Genomic DNA, 19,525 nt, shown 5'->3' on the forward strand with positions numbered 1-19,525 from the left:
AAGAGGATAACCTTGTAGAATAATCTTCCAGACAGAGACGAATAAAGAGAGCTCTAAATCAGAACTAGAAATATCTTTACCTTGAAGGAGAGAGTGAAGAAGACCTAGGAAGGCCTTCTGGGGCTTAAGAGTGGAGAAAAGAATGTGAGACAAAAGGAGGGGGAGGGGACGGCAGCGGGAAGAGGATTAGGCAGGCACACCCTCTGGTGAGATTACACCATGATTAGCACTGCCAGATGAATATTTATGAGGGCGACGCTGACTGTATTACGAGGGGATCATTTGAATAATCATGAATATGTTTCATGCATTTGGACCTAATGGGACGGTTTTCAGTCTTCAATGAGGCATTGGCGCGTGTTTGCAGAGGGGGCGGGGTGAGGAGGGGAGGGGGCCAGAGAGAGGGGGATGAACAATACAGATCACCAGGCTTCTGCACGTGCATTTTTTTCACTGTCCTGCTCTCTTCTCCCTGCAGTCGTGTCCATATAGACCTAGGGGGGAAAACGTCTAAAATCTGCAGCGGGTGCCTGCCGGAGCAGAGGTTAAAATGGTTTGCTGTTTTTTTTTCTAAACCTACTTTGAGCCTGAGCCGGGCGGAGTGGAGGGGAGGAGCGTAGCTGTATCTCACGCAGATTTGTGAAACTGAGTTTGTGGACGGTTGCGTGACTTTTCCAAGCCCACAAAGGTAGAGAAGGGCTGAGCCAAGACTTCTGATCACCTCCTGTGTCACTCCCACGTGCTTGTAAGGGTGACTCTGCCGCCCCTTCGCTGGGTAGGTGCTGGGTGTTTATTGGTATTGTCCTGCCGTAATGGTTAATAGATTGGCTCCTTTCATAAGCAAAACATAACCGTTGGAATGTTAAACGATTTGTTTTGTTAACTGGGTTGAGGAAAGCACCCATTTCTTTTACCTTTCCGACCCCAGCAGGATGCCCATAAATGACAGCGATTGTTTGGAAAGAAGAGCTCGCAAGAGGGCAGATGGCAGGAAAGGCTTAGCGGGATGGATGCGTGCGTTTGTTCCCGAGTTGTCGGCTGGGCAGGGAGGAGCTGGGGGCGAGGAGGAGGGCTGCGACCACGTGGAGAAGGTTCCACCCAACCGAGATGGGCTCGCCTCTCGGAAAGACACATGGAACCGGCCCCGTATAAAGCAGGGGCATCAACCAGAATGCCAACTCGGTTATTTTGTACCGAGAGAAACCGAGCCCTCCCTCGGCCGGGCGTGCTCCTGCGGGCGGTAAGTGCGAGCGAGACGCAAGGGATCTGGAGCTGAGTCCTGAGCTGAGCGAGCCTGCGTCCAAATCTCAGCTCTTGGCTTCGGCATGGTTGCATTCTGACCCGGGGCAGGCCCCCCGGCTCGGCTTTCTCCGCTGGAAGGCACGCTGTGTGCGAGGCCCGAACGCAATGCAGAGCCACACTTGGGAGCTATTATTAGCCTGTCCCTGCAGGCGGAAGCAGAACTGCACGCGGAGAGCCGGCTCGGCGGGAACCGGGGCGGGGGAGGTAAGCGCGTGGTTCAGGGGTGCAGCCTCGCCTCCCGGGGGGCCACCCCTGCCGCCTCCGCTGGCCCCTCCCGCCCGGGGAGGCCCTGGGCTGCGCGCCGTCAAAGCAGCCTTCCGACCCTGGCTGAGCACTCCCGGGTTCTGAGAGAACCAACCCCCCTCCTATGATGGACACATTCTTTCTTTAGATATGCTAATAGCTAGTCTGGCCTGGGTCAGCTTTGCCTCTAACAGGGACTTGGCCTATCTCAGGTCTTTTGTATTAGACCGTTTAACTAGTTTATCTCAGAGGAGTAGTTTTAACCTTATTTCCGAGTTCTTTCAGGGGTACCCTGGTCTGGTGACCTCCAAACCTGATCTGACCCCATTCATCCCAATACCTACTGGGACCTTGGGATTTTTTTTTTTTTTTAAATAGTAGAAAATACATCTCATTTTCCTAATCTATAAACTGGGTTGTTCAGTGAGTTGTTGAGAAGAATAAGTGAAGTTATTCTTGAAGAAGGATTAAATGAGAAAATCCTGAATACCATAGCCTGCTGTGTATGGTGGTGCTGTGCTACGTTGCTCAGTCATTTCCGACTCTTTGCCACCCTATGAACTGTAGCCCGCCAGGCTCCTCTGTCCATGGGGTTCTCCAGGCAAGAATCCTGGAGTGGGTTGCCATGCCCTTCTCCAGAATATCTTCCCAACCCAGGGATCAAACCGCCCATGGTGGATAGTAGGCACTCAATAAATGTGTTGAATGAGTGAATGACTATTACCTTTGATTATTGGGACTTCCCTAGCGGTTCAAATGGCAAAACGTCTTCCTGCAATGCAAGAGACCAGGCTTTGATCCCTGGGTGGGGAAGATTCCCCTGGAGAAGAAAATGGCAACCCACTCCAGTACTCTTGCCTGGAGAATCCCATGGGCAGAGGAGCCTGGCGGGCTGCAGTCCATGGGGCCACAGAGTCAGACATGACTGAGCACAGCACAGTAGACCGTGTAAGGGAGTTGGATTTTATCATAGGTGCCATGACTGTTCAGGAGACACAGGTTAACAATCTTAATAAAGTTTACTCAGTGTTTTCAAGCTTGGGCTCCCTGAGGAGTAGTGGTCAATATGAGACAGGAAGGAAAAGGGCAGGGCAAAACCCTTAAGGAAAGATACAGTCCTTGAGAAAAAACTGATTAGAACTGATTAGGCCCAAGATGGCAGAAGATTTGACGTCCAGTTGATGTTGTTCCGGAGAAGGCAATGGCACCCCACTCCAGTGTTCTTGCCTGGAAAATACCATGGATGGAAGAGCCTGGTGGGCTGCAGTCCATGGGGTCACGAACAGTCAGACATTACTGAGCGACTTCACTTTCACTTTTCACTTTCCTGCATTGGAAAAGGAAATGGCAACCCACTCCAGTGTTCTTGCCTGGAGAATCCCAGGGACGGCAGAGCCTGGTGGGCTGCCGTCTATGGGGTCGCACAGAGTCGGACACGACTGAAACAACTTAGCAGCAGGAGATGTTGTTGAGTCGATAAGTCATGTCTGATTCTTTGCAACCCCATGCACTGCAGCACACCAGGCTTTCCTGTCCTTCACTATCTCCTGGAGTTTGCTCAGATTCATGTCCATTGAGTTGGTGATGCCATCCAACCATCTCATCCTCTGTCACCCCCTTCTCCTTTTGTCTTCAATTTTCCTAGCATCAGGGTCTTTTCCAGTGAGCCTGCTCACCTCATCAAGTGGCCAAAGTATTGGAGCTTCAGCACCAGTCCTTCCAAAGAATGTTCAGGGTTGATTTCCTTGAGGATTGACTGGTTTGATCTCCTTAAATACATTAGCATATGCTAAATGACACACTCACAGGTACCATGATGGTTCTGAGGCTGACCGTGAACGGCCAGGAACTAGGAAATCCCCACCTCTTCCTCCATAAATAGTTGGAATAATCCTCCCACTCCTTAGGCTATGAAATTACCCAGTCTATAACAACTGACGACTCCCTATTTCAGGCTGAGCTCGCCTTTTGAGACAGGCCACATTTTGTGGTGTTGGAGAAGACTCTTGAGAGTCCCTTGGACAGCAAGGAGATCCAACCAGTCCATCCTAAAGGAGATCAGTCCTGAATATTCATTGGAAGAACTGATGCTGAAGCTGAAACTCCAATACTTTGGCCACCTGATGTGAAGAACTGACTCAATGGGAAAGACCCTGATGCTGGGAAAGGTTGAAAGTGGGAGAAGGGGATGACAGAGGATGAGATGGTTGGATGGCATCCCTGACTTGATGGGCATGAGTTTGAGAGTTGGTGATGGACAGGGAAGACTGGGGTGCTGCAGTTCCTGGGGTTGCAAAGAGTCAGACAGGACTGAGCTGAACCTGAACTGAACCTGACCTGAACATTCTATCTGTTCTATCTCTCTCAATAAAGCTGCTTTCCCTTCACCACGCTCGATCTTGAATTCTTTCCTGTGCAAAGCCAAGGACCCTCACTTGGTGGCCCATCCCAGGGACTCACCAAGACCAGGTGGTCTTCCTGCGCTCCTGACTTTTCCTTTGATTATTAAAAATTAACTCACAGTTCTCCGGGCAGAACCCTTTTGCCTGCTGGCCTGTATTGTTCATAAGGGTCTTATATTAATAAATTTGCTTCTTACCTATCACTTTGCCTCTTGCTGACTTCCTTCTGTGCCAGGACATAAAGATGGGCTTCCCAGTTGGTTCAATGATAAAGCATCTGCCTGCCCATGCAGGAGACATGGGTTTAATCCCTGGGTCAGGAAGATCCCCTGGAGGAGGAAATGGCAAGCCACTCCAGTCTTCTTGCCTGGGAAATCCCATGGACAGAGGAGCCTGGCGGGCTACAGTCCATGCCATCTTAAGGAGTCGGACACTGAGTGCACCTGCGCCAGCCGTAAAGTATGAGTTTCATTAAGCTGTGAAATGAGTTGTGCAGTTTTGGTTGGAAGATTACTTCCGAGTTCCATCTGAGGTGTGACTGAGTTCGAGTCCCTTCTGAGGTGTGGTTTCAAATAGAACATGGCGCCTGACTAGCTGGCGCCATTGAACGCTGACTGCATCACTCCAGGCTGTGAGCTGGAGAAAGTTCCCCAGCCTCCTGTGTGAACTGAGATAATCACAGGGCTCCACTCAGAGGTGTGTGTGAGAATGTGGGTTAAATGAGATAATACCGCAGGGAGCAATGCCTGGCCTGGAGCCAAGGCTGGGGAAGTGTTGGCTGTTATTCTGACTCACACACCCCGAAGCTGCGGGTCTGAGGAATGTAGAGGGAGGGGGAGTTTTACAAACCGCCGGATGACGAAAACTCCAGGAGTTTGGAGCTCCTCCTCTTTGGTCACGGTTCTTTCAGACTTGGTTACTTGGTTTCAGTAGCTGATTAGAAACGGAGGAGATGCCGGAAGTAGGTTCCCTAGGAAAGGCAGAAGTAACTCCTGTCAGCTTAAGGAAAATCGAAGTACCCAGAGAACAGATGCAAGAATCACAAGAATTATAGCCAACTGGCAAATTGTGGTCCTTGAGGGTAGACGGTAAAAGTCCTATACAAACAAAGCACACAAAAATCTCCTCTGTATTCTAGTACAATTATCGACAACATAAAGACTGTGTTCAAAATATGGCTCGCCCGTGAAGGTGGGAGTACGTTTTATGAACTTTAGAGGTAACGTTAGGTTGGACAGAACACAGTAGATTCACAAGAGATCCAGGGTAAACAGCTCAGTGTGCAGCATCTCTTTCTATAAACCTGAGCTCCAAGCTGCCTGGCCATTTAGGTCTTGCACCTGTTTCGACTTTTTCTTTAATGAGGTTGTTTCCTGGATCTTTGAAATTCTCCTGGTGGGCTTTCAGTAGCAATCTGTCCCAGTTAACCTCACTTTCTTCCTGAATGGTACCACTGTATTGATGGTATTTGATCATTTACTTCAAGACATCCTGAGATATACATGACTCATAATTACACTCTAGGATGAAGATACAGTAAAGCTTAAAGGAACTAACAAGAAAAAAAAATACATGGCAATTTATTTGTATAAAGGTAGATTTTTTTTTTTTTCTCCATATGGTTGGGATGTGGGACAGTCATAAGAAAAGGAAAACTTGGTTTCCTTTTGAGTGAAAACTCTTAAAATTCAAACCATGGAAAGAAATACTGATTTTCTTCTGCTGGGTAGAAAAGGTGTGCTTTCTGCGTTTCTACCACCCTTTCTGGCTTTTTGCCTCTGGAAAAGACCCATAAGTGGAATGCCACGGGTCACAAGAGCTACTTAGCTAAGTAAATACGCGTGAGTGATTGGGGGAGAATTACAAAGTCTTCTCTAAGTAACCGAGTCAAAACTAACAATACTCAGTTGTCAGAACATCAAATGAAGCTGCCCAAGCTATCACCCTAGACACGGCCAAGTATTTTAAAGACTCGCTGCTGAGGACAATATTTGATGGATGTAGTTTTGTTTCTCGCTTATGGGAACAAGAGTGCCATGGAGGAGTAACAGAGGGAATGCAGTTGGGGAAGGAAATCCGGTGATTGTAGAAGGGGAATACTTGGCAAGACAAGGAATGGACTGGGGTTTCAGTTTTGTTTTGTTTTGAAAGGATTTTGTTTTTACTGCCAACTTTATGGCTCAATTCTGATTCGTATCAGTAGGATTTGTAAGCTGTCCTTTGACTGGGGTCTGGCAGTTTAGTACGTCCTGGTGGTCTTAATTCAGTGTCTGGACCAGAAAGCAAACGTTTTCATCTTGGGAATCCCCGTTACAATCAGACATTTTCCAAGGAGACGGTGGAAGCCAGATGGGAATGCGGCGCACACCGCCCTGTTAGCTCTGAATCTCCGCCTGGAGCCCTGTTGCTCTGTGCTTCCTTCTTTCATTCTGAACACATATGAGCGCCTACTGTGTGCCCCGCCTGATGAGACTCCAGAGCACTAGATACTGCGGACTTAGAGCTCAGCCGGGATTCCAGCAAGCCTCATCTTTGCTTCATGGAGTTCACATTCAAATGGGAGGGAAAGGAATGAAAGATGTAATATAATTACGGCTGCCAAATTTAGCAAATAAAAATAAAGACACCCAGTTAACCTTGAGTTTCAGATGAACAATGAATTTTCACGTATAAGTAGGTTCCACAGATGGCCTGTGTTTTGTCTGGCAACCTTCAGTATAATGCCAGGGAGAGATAAGTGCTATGGGACAAATAATTAGGAGAGTATAGAGCTAGCTAGAGATGGAGGGGACACTTTTAGTCAGGGTGGGAAGGGAAGTTCCCTCTGACAAGGTGACATGGAGCAGAGAGACATGGGGGAAGTGAGGGAGGGGGCCAGGGTGGTAAACCATCCGTGGAAAGCTATCCAAGAGAGAGTACACAGCACCGCAGAGACCCTGAGGGTCAATACTAGGATCGCCATACGCTGAGCCCTGCCTCAGCAAGCACTTGATAACTGAAGTTAGCTGACTCCGGGTCAGTCCACGGTTCTATTAGCCACTCATGTTGTTTAGTTGCTAAGTTGTGTCCGGCTCTTTTTTGCGGCCCCATGGACTGGAGCCCTCCAGGCTTCTCTGTCCATGGGATTCTCCAGGCAAGAAGACTGGAGCAGGTTGCCATTTCCTCCTCCAGGGGATCTTCTCAACCTGGGGATCAAACCCAAGTCTCCTGCATTGGCAGGTGAGTTCTTTACCATTGAGCCACCAGAGAAGACCTCATAAAGTGAAGTGAAGTCACTCAGTCGTGTCCAACTCTTAGCGACCCCATGGACTGCAGCCTACTAGGCTCCTCCATCCATGGGATTTTCCAGGCAAGAGTATTGGAGTGGGGTGCCATTGCCTTCATATCACACCCTAATTCTACAATATGCATATTACTAAAGTCTAAGGTGTTGGGCAAGGTGGGGCGGAGGGAGGAAAGGACAAAGAACGGTATGTGGAATGGTTGCACTTGGCACCGAGAATGGAATTCAGCCTCAGAGTTCCACAACCAGGCCGGGAGAGGTCCTGGGGAATCTCACGGTACTGCCTTGCTCCATGCTAGAGAGCACTGCTGGGCTCTCCAACTGTGGGTGCTGTCAGAGGGAGGGCTGCTTTAAACCCCATCCTGCAGGCAGAATAGTTTGGTATGAGGTGAACACCCCTATAATTTCTCTACTTGCAGGGACGCTTCATGACCGTAACATTGCTTATCAGAAAGTGGCCAGGATAATAGATCAAGAGTGGTTTACCGAATGCTACCTAAAGAGCCAAAGCTCTAAAGCAAAAGGGAAACCCTCCTTGGCTTTATATTTGTTCAAGGGCTTTGGCTATTATATTCTAAGTGCTTATTCATATCTTGGGGCTTCCCACTTGAGCACCAGTGGTAAAGAACCCATCTGCCAATGCAGGAGACATAAGAGACTTGGGTTCGCTCCCTGAGTTGGGAAGATCCCCTGGAGGAGGAAATGGCAACCCACTCCAGTGTTCTTGCCTGGAGAATCCCATGGACTGAGGAGCCTGGAGGGTTACAGTCCATGGGGTCGCAGAGAGTTAACACTACTGAAGCGACTTAGCATGCACACATTTGTCTCTTAGCTAGGATAGTAATCAAGAAGGGGAGTTGTTTCTTCTGTGACAAGCTTCCTAGCAGAAACAATATACATATTTTAACACAAAATAAATAGGTTGAGAGAAGGAAAAGGGAAACACAGATCTTTTCTCAGATCTGCCCTGGGTCCTGTGTGCCCACCTGATCATGGAGGAGCCCTCGATGGTCCTGATTTGACAGATGGCAACGCTTTCCCCTGCTTTTGTCAAGTTTCTTTGGATTTTGTGACCCCGTGGACTGTAGCCCACCAGGCTCCTCTGTCTATGGCATTCTCCAGGCAAGAACCCTGGAGTGGGTTGCCATGCCCTTCTCCAGGGGATCTTCCTGACCCAGGGATCAAACCCAGGTCTCCTGCATTCAGGCAAATTTCAGGCAAATTACTATCCGTCTGAGCCATCAGGCAAGCTCAAGGATAAAGGAATCAGACCTTTTTTTTTTTTTTTTTTAATGGAGATTGTTCTTATTTACTCAAATACTTTATTATTTGGTAGGTTCCAGAGACGAAGGTTTGGTCATACTTCTGTGTCTGTTCTTCACTTTCCTCTCCAGTCCCCTGGTACTCCAGTCTCAGACAGGAGGGCTGAGATGGAAGATGAGGCTGGATTCTCAGACAGGAGGGCTGAGACGGAAGATGAGGCTGGATTCTCAGACAGGAGGGCTGAGATGGAAGATGAGGCTGGATTAGGGAAACCCTGGAGGGGCAAAAGCAGTGAGAACCAGAACTGACTGCTGCCCACCCCAGCCTGGACTTTGAGCGCCTACTCTGTAGCTTGGCGTCTACAGTCATGTGACTTTGCTGTTCTGTCGTGTTAAGCAGCACTTCTTTATTCTCCCAGAGCTCATCTGCCCCAGAAAATGGCGCGGTTGTTTCTTAGAGGAACTTCTCTAAAGACCCACCAACCCTTTTTTTTTTTTTTTGACTGCACTGGATCTTGGTGGCTGTGCAAGGGCTTTTCTCTAGTTGTGGCAAGTGGGGGCTGATCTCTCGTTGCGGTTCGTGGGCTGCTTGTTGCCATGGCTCCTTGTGCTGCGGACCACAGACTCTAGGTGCGTGGACTTCAATGGTTGTGGCGCACGGGCCCAGCTGCTTCTTGGCATGGGGGAGTCCTCTGGTACCAGGGATGGAACTGGTATCCCCTGCATTGAGAGGCAGATTCAAAACTCCTGGACCACCAGGGAAGCCCAGTTTTTTCTGTTTAACGGTTTAGAAAATTTGCTTTATGATATACATTAGATATCCGATAGCTGTTAAAGGTAATACTCATACCTAATTTTTAGCACCAAATCACAAGTGATTGCCAAACATCTGTTTCTAAAATTCTCTCTCCGTATCAAGAGATTCTTTCTAAAAGCAGTCACTTCTTCTTGGTTAAAATATTATCCATTGTTTTCCTATTATTAGTATTTTCATTTAAAGTGCAGCAAATGTATTTTCTTTTTTTTAATTAATAATTGTTATTGGAATATAGTTAATTTACAACACTGTTAGTTTCAGGTGTACAGCAAAATGAATCTGTTATATGTATATACACTCTTTTTTAGCCTCTATTCCCATACGGGTCATTACAGAGTACTGAACAGAGTTCCCTGTGCTGTACATTATATGTCAATCACAATCTCCCAATTTCTCTCTCTCACTCCTGCTTAATAGTATCTTTAAGGACTAGATTAAGCTTTTTTTTAAAATTCCAGCTGAGTCATGCAGCTTGTGGGGTCTTAGTTCCCTGCAGGGATTGAACCCAAGCTCTGGCAGTGAAGGTGCTGAGTCCTAACTACTGGACCACCAGGGAATTTCCATGCGTTTATTTTTATTCTGTCTGCCAGATAGTGTGTTATGGACAGCATTTAATCACAGAAAACACAGGAGACTTAAAACTACTCTTTTAAAGAGGACAGTGAATAACCTATCTGTGTAAAATTCTTTGCTGTAACATAGCCAGCGAAACACTGAGAGGCAAAGATTTCAGTAGTCACGCCTCATCTTTCAGAATTATTGAGTCCCTCTTGCAGGAAACTCCTTATGCAACCCCCAGCCTTTAAAAATAAAATTAACCTCATGGTGATATCCTGTAACAATCTCTGAACTTTTGGCTTCAGTTTCTTGGCTGCAGTTGCTTATCTGTGAGTGATTCAGTGATGAATTTTGTGTGAAGGAATTTTTGTAATTTAATCCTAGAATTAAACACCCCTGGAGAGTTAGCTGCTTCTTTAGTTGTGATTAATAGTTTTTTTTTTTTTAATCATATACTGGGACTTCTCTGATGATCCAGCTGTTAAGACTCCATGCTTCCAGTGCAGGGAGCCTGGCTTTGATCCCTGCTGGCTCAGATAGTAAAGAATCTGCCTGCAATGTGGGAGACCCAGGTTCGATCGCTGGGTCAGGAAGATCCCCTGGAGGAGGAAATGGCAACCCACTGCAATATTCTTGCCTGGAGAATCCCACAGACAGAGGAGCCTGGTGGGCTACAAGGCATGGGGTCGCAACTTGGACACGACTGAGCGCGCACACACACACACACAAAAAAAAACATAGACGGGGAACTAGGACTCCATGGATGCCACACAGTAGGCCACCCCTCCCCCCCCAAATCATAGTGTTTCAATTAAAGAACTCCTTTATTATTGAGAATATATCTTCTCCCCTAAACTTCTTATTTAGTGGTTCATGAAAAAAAAAATCAGCTTTTATAGGTATGACATCACTGGAACAGGATCAGGCATATAACCTCAGCTGTGGCATGTTAGAAATAGCTGCTCTTCTCTTTCAATGGTAGAGCAATCTTCCCATACCGTGTAATTTATTCTAACACGTGTTCGCTGACATCTACAGCAATATTTTCTTAAGCATTTTCCAACTGTTTGCTGACAAATGAATGCATTTTATGTTGCAGTTATAGTTTCTAGTTATCATTTTCCTATTTTAACATTTGTTGGTTTATATTTGTATTTTCTACCTTGCTCAGCAGTTCAGTTCAGTCGCTCAGTCATGTCCGACTCTTTGTGACCCCATGAATCGCAGCACGCCAGGCCTCCCTGTCCATCACCAACTCCCAGAGCTCACCCAAACTCTTGTCCATTGAGTCAGTGATGCCATCCAGCCATCTCATCCTCTGTCGTCCCCTTCTCCTCCTGCCCCCAATCCCTCCCAGCATCACAGTCTTTTCCAATGAGTCAACTCTTTGCATGAGGTGGCCCAAGTACTGGAGTTTCAGCTTTAGCATCATTCCTTCCAAAGAACACCCAGGACTGATCTCCTTCAGAATGGACTTGTTGGATCTCCTTGCAGTCCAAGGGACGGTCAAGAGTCTTCTCCAACACCACAGTTCACAAGCATCAATTCTTCGGCACTCAGCTTTCTTCACAGTCTAGAAATAACCAATGTTTCTCCAGTGATGTGTGGCTTTGGGTCTTTTAATGTTAAATACACTTCTCATCAAGTTTAAGAAAAATGGTCAAGTATTTGATCGTCTCTTCTCTCTAAAAGTCATTGAGAAAGAAAAACCCTAGAGGTGTTTAATCAATCTGGATGATCTAAACACCTAATTTTTCAATGTCTTTCTGTATGTGATGTTGGCACTGGGGAGACCTCAGTAAGCCAAAGTGTCATTGTCCCTGACCTCACAGCTTTCTTGTCTCCTGGAGTGAGAGCCAGAAACTCCAGTGTCAGGAATTCCCTGGCGGTCCAGTGGTTGGGACTTGGCGCTTTCCCTGCCAGGGCCCAGGTTCAGTCCCTGGTTGAGGAACTGATATCTCACAAGCCACGTGGTGTGGCCAAACGGAAAACAAAATAAAGCAACTCAAGCGTCGTGTGAAAAGGATAACTTAGAGACATGCCAGGGCTACCCATGGTTGGTTTGTACGTGTTGAGAGAGGTCGAGGAAGGCTTTTCCAGGTGAGTGACATAAATTTAGATCTAAAGATGCTTGGAAGCGAGTTACACAAAGGGGACTTGGGGTGGTGGTGAGCGGTGGTCCTCAGCCTTTGTTGGCGCCAAGGACGGGTTCCATGGAAGATGATTTTTCCATAGACCAGGGTGGCAGGGATGGTTTGGGGATGATCCAAGTGCATGACATCTGTTGTGCACTTTAATCTTATGCTGCCGCTGATCTGACAGGAGGTACTGGTCTGCGGCCGGGAGGTTAGGGACCCTTTGTGGAGACAGTCTTCCAGAAAGAGGGAACATCATGTGAAGGGCTGACAGTGACAGCCATCAGGTTTCATTCAGAGAACAAAAAGTTCTGCCAGACTGGATCCTAGAATGTGAGGAGGGAGGGGCAAGGGATGTGGGCCAGCACATGGGTTGAATCAGGGAGAGCCTTCTAAGTCTGGATCTTATTCTAAGGACGATGGAGAGAGGCGGAAATGTTTGAGCAGATGGGTGACAAGATGGCATCGTTAGACACGTTCCTAGAGCTCTCAGTGTGGAGAATATTGGAAGTTGGCCAGGTTGGAGGCAAGAGGGTCAGTTAGGGAGCAGTTCTGAACTGACGGGAGGAGCGGGAGGGTGAGGCCAGGTGAACGGATGTGGATAGAAGGCACTGGAATCAACAGCTCCTTGCAGGTGGAACACTCAGCACACAGGGATGGAGTAGATGAGGGAGTAAGTGCCATTAGATGATGGACTCAAGGGGGAAATGGATCTGTTTTGGTTGGTGTCTGCGGCTGAGTTTCTTAGAAACAGACTCTGGATAATCTCTGGAGATCCACTTGTGAGGGAGTGAGGAAGGCTGGATTAGGCAGAAGGAGCTGATCCATAAAGCTATGGACACTGAGGCCTGAGCCATTTTACAGGGCGTTCTGGAGCTAGGATGGCCCTTTAGAAATGGCCCAAATTGAGGCAAGCCTTTGTTATCACTACATCAGCCAGACACTGGCTGCTCCCGGGGGAGGAGTGTAATCTTGGGTGAGACAGTTCACAGGACCTGGCTCAAGACGGAAGCCAAGGCCTGGGACTCTGTTGGGAGTGGTCAGATGTCAATGGTCTGAGTAGCTAGGGGACGGGGGTTTATACTCTGAAGATGGTTTTAGACAAAGCACTACAGTATCCACTACAGTGGCAAAAGATCTTATGTTTAGCTTGGGACATGCTTATTTCTAGGTGAAAAGTGAAGTTGCTCCAACTCTTTGCGACCCCATGGACTGTAGCCTACCAGGCTCCTCAGTCCATGGAATTTTCCAGGCAAGAGTACTGGAGTGGGTTGCCATTTCTTTCTCCAGGGAATCTTCCCAACCCAGGGATCTAACCCAGGTCTCCGGCACTGCAGGCAGACGCTTTATGTCTGAGCCACCAGGGAAGCCCAAGTACTATTTCTAGGTACTTGTGGGTTTATTGGAGATGGCGATGGCACCCCACTCCAGTACTCTCGCCTGGAAAATCCCATGGACGGAGGAGCCTGGTGGGCTGCAGTCCACGGGGTCACTAAGAGTCGGACACGACTGAGTGACTTCACTTTCACTTTTCACTTTCATGCACTGGAGAAGGAAATGGCAACCCACTCCAGTGTTCTTGCCTGGAGAATCCCAGGGACGGGGGAGCCTGGCGGGCTGCCATCTATGGGGTCGCACAGAGTTGGACACGACTGAAGCGACTTAGCAGCAGCAGTGGGTTTATTATCCATCCTTAGTTCACAGGTAACTAGTTAATTTCAAGTATGGGATGTGCAAGGCATTGGGCTAACTGGTGGGGGTGTTGGAAGATGCAAAGATGAGGATTTGCATAGGGACCAATGAGATCCCTTCTCGGGTGGAAATGACCCACACTTTAGCTTCTCTTCCGAAAAGGATTAAGTCTGATTGCTTTTCCTTGGCTCAGATACCTTTCTAGTTCTCCTCTTTCTCCCCCTCTCCCAACTTAGTAGAAAACAAGCCCAAACACCAGTTCCTTTCAAAGAAGCCCAGACTTAATGTAAAAGTTGCAAAGAGTTAGGAAACCTTATGGGGTTCTCAACAGGTCTTGTCCGTTGGCCTATAGTTTCTGAAGATGACTCTTGGCTGGTATCCCAAACCAAAAATTTCTTGCTCTTTTGATTGTCTAGAGTTCATACAACAATCCTTTCCTCGACTGTATCCCTCTGTTTCTTTGGGCAAGGCTGGTTTCTTAGGCCTAAAGAGACAGCAGGAGATGAAGATTAGTGAATCCATCTAGGGGCCAGGAATTATGAGGTCATGGGCCTCTAAAATAATGCCCAACTTTGCATCAATCAATTCATTAAGTGATGAGTCCATTAAACAGGTGGCGCCAATGCCCTGGCCACCTATGTAAATAAATCAAAATCTAAGCCCAGAAATACTTCAAGGTTAGGAAATCAAAACCGATAAGGATGACCAATCACAAACAGCCAACTACACGTTAAGCCGGAGCCAATCAAGTAATTTCCTCGCTGCGCATCCTCACCTCCTCTCTACCTCTCCCTAGCTCTGTGGGTGGAGCTCCGTCACTTCGGTGTGGCACTGCCCTCTTGGAATAGATTTTTGCTCAAATCAACTTAAAAAATTTTTAATGCATCTCAGCTTATCTTTTAATAGCACACAGCCCCACCCCACTTTAGGTCTCCTAGTGAAGGCTTTGCAGGTATTTCCAAACGAGGTTCGGGAAAGGGGATCTGTTTAGGAATCACTAACAAATAAAAAGAGGAATCCTCTTAGGCCTCCACTCAGTCTTTTTCTGGCAGGTTGATAATAATTTAAATCTGGTTATGATTTCTTTCAAGGGTATGTTTTTGAAAACTTGAAAAAAAAATTCTGGTTCTATCAATATTTTGTTCAGCCCTTGAGATGGATCAGCTACAGATCTTAGAATTATAATCCTAGTGTCAAATAGTGTAATAACTCCTTTGAAAACAAGCCAACAGATTTAACATACGAAACTCTATAAACACCTAGGCCTAGCTTAGTTTTGAGCTAAAAAAATGTGTCAGCTCAAGTCAGGGGACTGTCAGTTTAAGGAGTGGTTTTGTCAGGCCTTTTGATGGTGAGATAAAGAAAAGGCTTTTCTTTTTGTTTTCCTTCTTCTCTCCCACAAGGAACACACCTTTTGTGTGCTCTGCCCAACAAAGGAATTTCCCAATTTCATAGAAATCAGAGGGAAAGTATGATGTATGTAGATTGACTATCTGTATGTGCCTGCAATGCCTCTTCAAACTACAAAAGGCTTTAAAAAAAAAAAAGCTGGGATTTTGCAATTCACTGATTGGAGGAAAAACGAAGACATTAAGAGTTAGCAATAAAAACAGCACCAACAAAATCGCAAAGGATTTGGAATTCCTTTAGTTTCTATTTGGCAGAATAGTATGATTTCTTTGTTTTGCCCTTTCTTATCTACAGCAGTCAAATAATAGATTATTTCATTCTTTACTACTATTGTTGCCCAAAGCAGAGTGGTGCCCAAGATAGCACAATAATAGAATGAACCTTTGTATTGGTTTTTTGGAAGAGGGGTAGTGTTTTTATTTTATTTTTTAAAACTTACCCTAAAATTTGTTTTTTTCTGTTGTGAAATTCAGTGATTTCATAGAATTAAGATGAATGAGTGCTTTGCTTTTCACTAATGGTGTACCTGAAGAAGGGATTTCTCTGAAATCCTCTTTGTAAAAATAGAACAAAGATCATTTGCAAGAAATTATCTTTTACTTTTGGTTGGTTTCGGGTTTTTTAAAAGCAGATGCAATGTTAACTGTTGCCGCTTGTGCAAATGATGAATTGTGCTTTCAAACAAATTTCCTCCAGCCGAGGCTTGACCAAAATGCCGGGCTTTGTAATAAAGCTCTGTTCAAAAAGTATTTGACGTTATGAAGCCATGTGAGGCAGTTCTACAAACGAAGGCTCTTTACCATAAGCAATCCAGATTTGAGTTTGGGGAGTACAGTTCTTCAAACCATTCAAACACTTTATGCTGTGCTTTCAAATCTTGGAAGAAGGGAATTGGGGGAGGGGCAAGAAAGTATTTTAAGTACACAAAGATTCTAAATTTAAGAAAGCTAGGATTTACTACAGCAGGTAGGGACGTTATGAAATTCCATACATTGTAATTTGTGTAGTGTATCAAGATTTCATAAGCAAGGCCTTGTATTTATTTCAATGCACATCATGTTTTCACATGCATATTAATAAAGGCCCACCTTTGAGAGAAGAAAAAAAGGTCTCCTTTCAAATGAAATCAAGCCCAAGTAAAGTTGAAACTCAACCCACAGGGTCTGGCAGTGTTTTTCAGGCTAAAGGAAGATGAGTTTCAATTTCATCGTCTTGTAACATTGATAAATGTGATCCAGTGGTTTGCAGAATTTGCAGATTACATAGGTCTTTCTAAACACGTGTAAATATGTATCCCAATCTCTGTGCAACTCCAAACAAGGTGCAGTTGGCAGTTAAAGACCAACAACTCTTCTGTGAGACAATCATTTGGTTCATTTACATGAAAAGTCTTAAATAGCAAAAATGCTCCTTCCAATTTACATCAGACAATGACCCCATAACAGAGAACAATGGCTTCCCCGATGGAAGTTAATGCAGAGGAGAGACACACTGAGGTTTAGAAAACAAAGGAAACTTTTCAGCACACTTTGCAAATATTAACCAATATTTAAAATAAAGCACAGAAAAGCTTCCTGTGCTGTGAGTCTGCATGGCTCCTGGAGAGCTACTAGTATCTTCAGAATGAGATTAAACAGGAGTGAGCCTTTTTAAGAGGTTATGATGGCAGTTTTCAGATCCTTCCATTTTGTCCTATTTTCCGTGTAAGCACAGTGCACTTGATTTGGGGCTTCCTCACGTTAAAAAAAAAACCCCAAAACCTTTCAAACCAGTGCGTGTCTGTGAACCATGTAGGAACCAGGACCCAGGGCTGCATAAACAGCATACCTGATCTGGTGGTAATATATTGTCTCCGTCTGGGCGTGTTAAGGATTATACACCTCTGTGGTCTTTACATGGGGTTTATGTATGTTATCTTTTTGCGTTCTGGAGGCTGTGACCACCTGCTGTAGGCACACTCTGTGCTTGTTACATTTGTACACATCTCCCTTCTTGAATTTAAAGACCCAGCTATTACATCTTGTTTACTCAATATCATTCCCCCATTTAAAAAAAAAAAAAAAGGACTACATGAACCGAACATGCCATGTTTCAATCTGGCCCCAGTGGCTTTTTCTCTGAAAAGCAAAACGTGTGTCTTTTACACCAGGGCTTTCTCCCCACCCCAGGGGGTGTCTTCCATCCTTTTGTGGCTCAGTTTAAGGCGAAAAGGGCTCCAAACCACTAACTACCTAGGAGAGAGCCCCCTTCTTCCACCTCCAGGGAGAATTTCAGATGTAATGCATCTGAAGATAGCGTGCTCTCTTCTGACTTCTTTGCCACCATTGCGAGGATCACAAAACACCAGCGCCTTGGCTTCAAGATCTTTTTGCAACCATCTTTGGCGAGGCCTTGCTTCCTTCCACTCGAGTAAGTTGCGGCTTGGGACCGTGGAGAGGACCGGGCGAGAGGCTGCGATGTCGTTGGAGGCAGCCGCGGCCTGTCAGCAGCCCCGCACCTCCAGCACCACGACCACCGGCCCTGCCCTCGGCCCCGGGCGAAGGAGCGGCGGCCGCAGACGGGCGGGTCGGCGGGGCTCGGCTGCCCTGCGCTGAGCCGGCACCGGCCGGGCGCCCGCGGGCTGCGGGGCTTCGCGTGTCGCCTCCTTCTTCCCGAGCCTCCCTGCCCCCCCCACCGGCCGCCCCCTCCCCCTCGCCCGCGCTCCCTTTTGTTCGCTCTCCGCTCGGGCCGAGCCTCCGCCGCCGCCCCGCCGCCCGGGGCCCGCACCCCCGTCGTAGGCCCCGGCGTGGCCGCCCCGCCGCCGCCGCCGCCGCCGCCGCCGCGCGGCCTAGAGCGCGGCGCCCGGGGAGGCGCGCGGGGCCCGGGCCGGGCGCACGGCGAGGCCGCGGCGGCGGCGGCGGCGGGGCGGCGGCACCGGCAGCATCAGCGGCGGCACCGGCGGGCGAGGCCGCCCCGCCGCTCACGCACAGCCCGGCCGCGGCGGCGGGGATGCGACGACACGCCCGTGGCATGGAAGCAGCAGCAGCAGCAGCAGCCGCCGGCGGCGCCGCGCGGAACAAAGGTCATCCGAGCTGCGGCCCAGACGCCCGGGCTTGACCGCTGCGAGGGCCGACCCCGGGCCGGGGGTGGGTGTGCGCCCCGGGGCGCGCGGCGCGCAGGGCTGCGGAGGAAGCGGGGCGCGCGCGGGCGGGCGGGCGGCTCCCCCCGGGGGGCGAGGCTGGGGCGCCGGCCCCTCGTGCCCGGGGCCTTGGCGATCGCCGGCCGGCGCGTGTGGCTCTGGTCCCTGGGCCTGATCGCCGCGGCCTGTCCCACGGCCGGCCTCGGGGACCGCCGGCCTTCGCGCCCCGCCGGCCTCCTTGTGAGGGGGGGTAGGGGGGCACCCGAGGCCCCGCCGGTTTGGCTAGGCCCCGCCGGTTCCGAGATGGGGGCCACGTGAGCGCCGCCTCCTCCCCGCTCCAGCGCCGGCGGTGCGCAGCGCATTTTTTTAAAAGGCCTCTTTGCCCCCTAGGTCCCCGGGTCTGCCCCCCCGCACCCCCCACCCAGACATCCCTAGGCTTTTTGTTGTTGTTTTTTTTTTGGCCCGAGGTGAAGGGATTTGGGCTCCCCCCCCCACCCCCAGGTGCTTGAAAGGAGAGAAGGTCGGAGGAGGAGGAGACTGGGGGGGCCCCGCTGGTGGTGCTGGTGCTGGTGGTGACAGGGAGGGCGAGGAGAGGGCCGGGAGGAGGGGGCTGGGGGGGACAGGCGGAGAGGAGCCTGGTCAACAAGCCAGCACCACCCTGCCAGGGGGCCCAGGCCGGCTCCCGCCGCCAGCGCGGGCAGGGGGAGCAGACACACACGTAGATGGCTCTTTCTTGGGGGGCTCGTGGTCAGCCACCAAGCCAGGGAGCACACACTTGACACAACACGTACACAAAGATCTGAGCCAGGTTGTGGGAGGTAAGTGCGGGAAGGAGCAAGGCGCGGGCCGCAGGGCTCCGCGGTGGGCTTGGGGCGGAGGCGAGGGGTGGGTCCGAGGGGCTCTGGGGTGCTGGAGAGGTGAGCCTCTCCAAGGCTGTGCGCTCGCGTGGGGTGATGGGGACGATGGGGGGACACTCGAGGACCCTCCCCTCCTCCCCAGGACCCGAAGTGGGGCAGCCAGCCCCAGCGAGATACCCCCCTCTGCTGCTGATTTTCAGGGACTTGTTGGCAACTCAGCGAGGGTTGCCATAGCTTTTTTATGTAGGGTGACCAGAACCGGCTGAAACTGGTTTGAGGCAGATCAGCTCCTGAACACAATGCAGTCCCTGAGCTACTACAGTGGGATAGCAGCTTCCTCCCTTCATGGCAGCCAAAAGCCGAGGCGCTTGCAGGAAGGGACCGTCCCAACACACTATGTGAATGCACACTTAGACAGCACACAGCACGGGTACGTGACTAACGGA

General features: G+C 48.9%; 1 protein-coding gene across 8 annotated transcripts in view; it reads left to right on the top strand.

The window, feature by feature from the left end:
* The first annotated feature begins 668 nt into the window (after positions 1-668).
* Positions 669-19,525, top strand: part of ZNF532 (zinc finger protein 532) — a 130,193-nt gene continuing 111,336 nt past the window's right edge. For 4 of the 8 annotated variants that reach the window (XR_015154143.1, XM_086373666.1, XM_086373668.1 and 1 more), the window contains exon 1: positions 17,171-17,513. Coding sequence is in view for 3 of the 8 variants with exons in the window: in XM_086373666.1 (XP_086229792.1) it covers positions 17,186-17,513 (328 nt within the window). In the remaining 5 variants the exon portion in view is untranslated. Of the gene's footprint in view, positions 776-17,170; positions 17,514-18,095; positions 18,230-19,372; positions 19,510-19,525 lie in introns of those variants that run through there. The other 4 variants (XM_086373671.1, XM_086373669.1, XM_086373672.1 and 1 more) reach the window with 4 other exon arrangements.

This window comes from Bos grunniens, chromosome 24 (genome assembly GCF_055505025.1).
Source record: "Bos grunniens cultivar Pamir isolate PY7600 chromosome 24, Bosgru_T2T1.0, whole genome shotgun sequence".
Lineage (NCBI taxonomy): Eukaryota > Metazoa > Chordata > Mammalia > Artiodactyla > Bovidae > Bos > Bos grunniens.